At 38.8% G+C, this 6,996-nt stretch overlaps 1 protein-coding gene across 1 annotated transcript in view; it reads left to right on the top strand.

The window, feature by feature from the left end:
• Positions 1 to 218: 218 nt before the first annotated feature.
• Positions 219 to 6,996, top strand: part of LOC104271807 (cullin-4A) — a gene marked incomplete at both ends in the record, with an annotated part of 31,333 nt that continues 24,555 nt past the window's right edge. The window contains 2 exons of the mRNA XM_009866598.1: positions 219 to 385; positions 4,902 to 5,005. Coding sequence (XP_009864900.1) covers positions 219 to 385; positions 4,902 to 5,005 — 271 coding nt within the window. The remainder of the gene's footprint in view (positions 386 to 4,901; positions 5,006 to 6,996) is intronic.

Below are 6,996 nucleotides of genomic sequence, written 5' to 3'. Positions count from 1 at the left end.
CGGTGCTGGCTCTGCCCTTCGCCGGGCAGGCTCCGCGCTCCGGCCCGCCCCGGGTTTATGCGGGTCCTGCCGGGTGCGGGGTCAAACGCACCGTGCCAAGGTTTCGTTGACTTTTAGGTGGAGTTAGTGACCCCTCTGCTTGTGCCAGCCTGAAACCACCGGGCGCGGCGTCGCTTGGCAGAAGTTAATGAAGCCGGGGTGAGGAGGGTTGGTTGCAGGTTCCCCGTTTGGGAGGCTGGTTTTCCGACTGCCTGTGTCTTCCTTCACAGAAAGACCCAAATTACCAGATAATTATACTCAGGATACCTGGCAGAAACTTCATGAAGCTGTGGGAGCGATACAGAGTAGCATTTCTATTAAATACAACCTCGAAGAGCTCTACCAGGTAAGGCAGGAAGGGTTTGGGGCTTTCTTTCAGTTTAACAGGAGAAACTTTCACAGCGCTATGCAGTTGACATAGTATGTTTTGATTTGTTAAAAGCTGATTATATTTTCTCAACTGTTTGCTTCAGACTCTCTTTCTAGTCAGTTTGCAGTTTTACATAGTTGTTCCTTGGAGTGCTACAAGGATCCAGGCCCATGAAAAAGCAGTTTATGTTGGGAGATGTGGATTTGTCTCTGTCTCTTCAATACAGTGCCTACTCAAGTTGTTGAAAATGGGATATTGTTCTTGCTGGGTTATGCAGATACATATTTTATGATGATTTCTCTCTTGTATATGCTGTGGTCTCATGTGAATAGCAATGTTGAAATATTATTATTAAATAATAACAATTAGACTTCAGCATCAATATGCTTGGGAAAACTAAAAATGAATCTTGACTGAGCAGGCAACAAGCTGTCAGTTAACTTGTTTTTCAGATTACTGTTCCACTTCATAATAATCAGGATCTTAATTTTTTTTTTTAATTAAAATGGTGAAAAAGTATTTCTGGAACATCTAGACTACTGGAGCAGGGGCTATAATAATACTCAGGAGCCATTTCTTTCTGCTGTCTCCACTTATATATGGTTTAGTTCTGTACTATTTCAAATGTACTTTGAAGGATTTAAAGTAGTAATTTTTACAGTGGTGATGTTATAAAAAGTTACTGATGCGCTAAGCTGTGCTACATGGCTCAAATTAGTTATGAATTTTCTGTGAGTGCAGGTGTTTGATCTGCAGACGTGGCTCTCATTGCCAGATCAGGACTTAAGACATTACTATTCGCGCCTAAGATTTTTGGGGTGTTCTGTTGAGGCAGGTTTGATCTTGTATGCAAAGTGCAGACAGTGAAGGAGAGGAAAGCCAGCAGTCTGTGTTGGGTCCATGCTCAAGGAAATCAGGATGAATTTGAAAGCTGACTCTACTTGTCTCTGTGATTAGTTAGCCCCATTATATTATTATATGTGCCTAAAATGACTGATCATGTAAATGTATGTTTACTTAACATAATTAATTCCCTTTAAACAGATAACTTGGCTGTGATGTATTAATCTATTAATACTTGCAGAGTTTGAATTATATAATACATTTTATGGCTTTAAACTCAACATTTGAAAACCCCTGCTTTTTTGTGCCTAGCTTAAAAAAAAAAACCAACCCATAGATGCTTTGAGTGTTACCTAACTTGTTTTCAGAGGCTCAGAAATGAGATTATAGTAATATGGCTATGAAATCGCCAGGGTACAGACTTGGAATTTGGCAGAAGAGGAGGAGAGAGATTTCAGATAAATTCTGAAGGGAGAACTGTACTTCTTACTTTTTCCATTTGCCTCCTTGTTTGTAAAACCTGTGCAAGGCCAGTCCAATAAGGCAGCAGTGCAAATCAGCGAGATTTCTGCCTGGTGGGTGGTGGCGGTCGGTGTGCCTGTGCACAGATAGGTCCTTACTCTCCTGCCAGAGGAATAAAAGATGAAGTTCAGCATCCATCAGAAACCTGATCTGTACTTACAGATCGTTTTAACTGCCTGTTGGTGGACACCAAGTTGTCCACAGGGGGAAATTTCTCTTGTGTGCATCAGTTCTTATTATCAGGGTTGGTTTGTGTTTTGGTGATTTTTTGTTTGGTTTTGGTTTTTTTTAGTCTTTATCTGATGTTATAGGAGGAAGTGAGAGGCCTCCTAGAGTTCAGTGTGGCGAGAGGGCTGGTGTACCAGCCCGCCTTTGAACTTTCTGATTTATTTATTTAATTTGGCACAGTAGCTGAGGAAAAAGCTGAAGAACAATGACAAGGCTTTGTGGGAAGCCCGAAGGATACTCCTTTCCAGACATTAGAGGCAGCATGGGATCGGGCACGAAGGTGCTTGGCAGAGATGTAGTCAGTGAGCAATGAGAGGGTGGCAGCCAATATTTTGTGACTAAAATAGAAATGATGTCTGGGATTGGTGGTAGATTGCACAGGTTTTGACAGGAGTAGCTTATGCTCGATGGGAAAGAGAAAGTGGGGCAGTGCAAAGAATTGCCAAGTGAGGACTGAGCGATAAAAATAATGGAAAAAGAAAATTCCCTTTGCAGCAAGGTCCTAAATAATCTGAAATGGGGCAGCACTGCCCTTCTGGAGGACATAGAGTAGGACAGTGTAGTAGTGAAGGAAAAAAATATTTATGAGAATCTTGACCAGACTTTTATTTGGATGGATGGATAGGAAGGACTATGTCTTAGGAAACAAAACAGGCTACCCGCAAAATGATTAAGTGTGAATATTGTTTGTTGCAGATGTCATTTTACCTACTTGTTTTAAGACCAGATGAAAAACATAACAGAGACTGTGTGATAGTTCTGTTTGTTTGCTTGCTTCCTTCAATATTATGTCAAAATTGAGGAAGCCACAGTTGACATGCATTTATATAAAATGACATCAGGTAGGTTAGAATTACCCTATGGGGGAGGTCTCTGGGAAGCAGATTTGCCTTGTGTTTCGGAAGACAAGCTCTTCAGGGTGCTAGAACCTATAGAGGAAATAATATAAGAAGCAGCAATAATTTGCATGCTGAATGTTAAAAGAGAAGACTGAAAGAAACAAGTGATTGAAAAGTTGATTTGAAACAGAATCATATAACTTTTACTAGATTTGTGTAGGTGATGAATTGTTCTTTTTCTTATATCCTTGTAGATGCGATAATTACTGTAGTTTTTTCCAAAAATCGATTGTGTGCAGCATGAAAAAAAAGTCAGATCAAATTTCTTTGGGAAGAGAAGCAGCAAAAACTCTGAGTGAAGCAAGAGGTGAAGAAGGAGGAAATTACTGGCTTTCACATTCCTCCATCCAAAAAAAAAAAGGCAGAAACAACTAGTAGAGATAGCACTGAGATGATGCAGCTGCAGTTTGAGATATACTTTAAACCAGCACTGTTGCCAAAAGAAGCAGCCCTGCTTTCCCCCTCACCTCTCCCGTGGCCCACATACCCTCAGGTTTGGGTCATCTTAAACTGAAGAGTGAAGAACATTTACTAATACTCTGACAAAGAGTTACATGTTGGCATTAGGCACCGTAACATTCATTATTGCAAATATATAAGGCACACAAAAAAAAAAGTTCAAATTTGGGGAAGCCTGTGTAAAGGCCAAGGACTGGGAAAATACTGATGCTATGTCTGAGTTCATTGCTATCAGAAAATTTGTCAGCAAAATTGTGATACTCTTAAGTCCTCTGGAGCAAAGGAACACATTCTTGGGTCAGTTTTAGTTACCCAGGTGAAGTAGGGCTTTTAAATCTTAGTCAGTGTTCTTTTCAGTATCACCTCATAGCATAAAGTCAGTTGAGGCGAAATTAGAGGAAAAGACAGCTGGATTTTTAGTTCTGAAAATCATGTGAAATTCCTCTGGGTAATTTTGTGTGAAGCACTGAATGGCCAAAAATACTTACTGTAAACTTTACAGTTCTCACAGAACATTTGGCTGTCTTCATTGTGATTCATTTCAGATGCTATGGTCTATTAATAAAATAACTTATTGAAATACAGCACACAAAGTGTGCCTGGAACAGTCTAAATATAGGCGGTGGTATCAAGCAAGGCTGCATTTTCTCTTTGGCATTCTCATTGAATTTCCTGCAAGGAAAAAAATGTTAGTGTAAGACAACATAATTACTGAATAGCTAAACAGCAGTATTTCAGAGATGGCCAAAGCTGTCTCGGTGTAGTCTCGGTAAACTGCATAACAACTCAGTTTACATTAATGTAGTGACTACGAGAACACTTGGCTGTGGGCAGAATCAGTCATCTTAGTCAACTGTGGACAAATACTCCACTAAATTCCATGTTGTCTCAGTGTTTCAGTAAATCAATTCAAGTCTTTATCTAATGGTTAATGTGAGTTTTTTTGTTATTGTGTTTTGGTGTTTGTATTATTATCATTATTATTATTATTTCCCCTCAGTTTACATACCTTAGCATGAACGTGTGGAAGTATTTGGAAAGAAATCAATTAATAAAATGACAGGAAAGCAGCTGGTTTATCATTTAGAGAGAGTGGTTGAAACGTCTACCTTAAAGTTACTAGAAGTGAAAATATTTATTATGATTGTGTGCCCCCCTAAAAAAGAGCATGTGTGCATGCGCTGGGAGAAGGCACAAAATGGACCTGCAGAAAGAGTTTTGCTGCTGAGCAGTATTTGAGGGGGGAAAATTCTAGTTATTTTAACAGCACATCTGAAATAGGACCCAGGTGGATAGTGGACCTTGTTTATACATGAAACCTAGCAGTATAAAAAGGGACCAAAATCAGAAAGGAATCGTGAAGTCTTAGTTTCTCTACGTAGTTTGGATAATTTCATTTTGATGTTTTGTTTTTATGCACAGCTTGGACAGAATATACTGATTTGTTTCTTTTTTTTTCCTTCTTTGTTGACTTTGATTGCACAGGGACAAAACTTTGAGTTCTTTTTGTCTCATTCATAATCTTGTTTGTTTGTTTTTAGGCTGTTGAAAATCTCTGTTCTTACAAAGTCTCTGCTACGCTGTACAAACAACTGCGACAAGTCTGTGAAGATCATGTGAAAGCACAAATCCTTCAATTTAGAGAATATCCTTTTCTCATGCACAGAAATGGTTAGAATGGTTAGTTCAAATAATTATTTTTTTAAAACAACGTTCTGTAAAAATTGCACCAGTAATTGCCAATGCGTTAAAGAGATTCTTTGACCACTCACATATTTTCAGATCAGACATAAGCAACCTTAGTCATCTTGGTGAATAATTTTTGTGTACTGGTAAGCAGCACATTAATAACAATTTACTCATTATTTTAATAGGAATGCAAATTTTACACCTAATCTAGAAAATTTCAATAGCACTACGAGATTTAACAGCAGATAGGGACTTTTATGGCAAGTGAGTAATGGAGATGCTTACCATAGCAGTAGTTTAAAAAAAGATAAAAATCACTGCAGTAATATTCAACAACAGTGTCTTCTGTAAAAGAATGTTCAAATATAAAGTGTAGCTGTTTGACCAATAATAACTACTGGTCAACAGCAATGTGTCAGGGAGACATTCAACAACTCCTTTAGGTATCTTAGGTGTACCTTGGCAGGTTCTTGGGAAAGAGCATTAAGTTTGGGAGATCTCTTGGCTGCCTTGGGACACACGGAAAACTGAAGTTTTCTGATAAATTTCCCCATAGTTTTCCGATGTTACTTTGCTGGGCTTCTCTTCTGGCAGAACTGGTCTCAGAAATGCCTGTAGCTCTTCTCTGGTTATGTTCTTCTCTGGGTGCAGCCAGCCCTTTTTTTTGAGTCTCGTTGTGCTTTGCGTGCTGAGACCGTGCTTTATGTGGTGGTTGTCTTTGGTGTAATAGCCTGGGGGTTGCACTCGCTCAGGCAGTAGGATGAGTAGAGTCTACACCCACCTGGCTTGTACCCAAGTTCCTGGAGAGTGCTATACTGAAGATATGTTACAGCACCTTGGGTGCTAGCTGTGTTACTCGAGTTCCTGGATATGTTTTATAGCAGAAAATTATAGGTTAAGGAAGAAAGAAGCAAGGGACTGGGGCTGATAAAGAACCTTCTTTCTAGGCAAGTGCCTTAAATGTACTTTGGGTTGTGACACTCAATTTCTCAGTTCTTTATATTCCCCACTCATAAAGAAAATAATTGTTTATTTTTATTTTTTCCTGTTATCTAGCTAAGTCCCAGCGTGGTTTTCAGTTGTGTGTTTTGGATTTTTGTTTTTTGAGTCTTAGTTAAGAAATCTCAGCGTGGTTTTCAGTTGTATGTTTTGGATTTTTGTTTTTTGAGTCTTAGTTAAGAAATCTGGCTTCTACACAGCGTGTAAGAAACATAGGTACATAAATCAGCTCTATGAATTTGCCTCTCTGTGGCAGCTGTTTTTTTTCAATACATTTACTTTGATATATTTAAAATCACAAAGTGAACCAAAAAGTGCATTAGTCCATATAGTAGTCTCTTAAACATAACTGATATTTGAGAATCAAATCTGCTTTAAAGCAGTGTATAATCAGCCAATTTTTTTTTGCATCCCTGACCTTTCAGACTTCAGATTATCTTCCAAAAAGGTGTTTTAAAATGTTGCTTTCTCCTTGCCCTCTGAGAGAGCTGGTAGTTTGAGGAGTTGAGAATTTTATGTTTTACAGGTGTACCACTTTATATCTCAAGGACATGTGATCAGATTAATCAGATTTGGCCAGAGGAAGTTGGAGATGATACTGTGCAGGAGAGGAAGGTAAACCCACATTTGGATTTACTCATACGACACATGAGAATTCTGTTATTTATAAATAGCAGTTGGATCTGTTGTGTAATGAAGAAAACTCCATATACTTAGGCAGACCTGGAGATGTCTATGAAAAGAGTGGTATTTGGATTTATTGAGGATTATTTAGAACTGTAACTGCTTTTAAGAGATTAGGGTCACTCCTGTTGTGCACAGTGTGAACTCATTAAACAAAATCAACCTTTCTATCCCTCTCACCTCAGTTGGTGACAAGGTTGGTTTTGATACCGGTGGGATTTCTTGTTTAAATCTATATGAAAGTTAAGCAGTGCAGCCACTAGA

This window comes from Apaloderma vittatum, unplaced genomic scaffold, assembly GCF_000703405.1.
Source record: "Apaloderma vittatum isolate BGI_N311 unplaced genomic scaffold, ASM70340v1 scaffold8853, whole genome shotgun sequence".
In the NCBI taxonomy this organism is placed as follows: Eukaryota; Metazoa; Chordata; class Aves; order Trogoniformes; family Trogonidae; genus Apaloderma; species Apaloderma vittatum.
The sequence above is the reverse complement of the archived record's forward strand: the minus strand, read 5'-3'. Positions and strand labels throughout refer to the sequence as shown.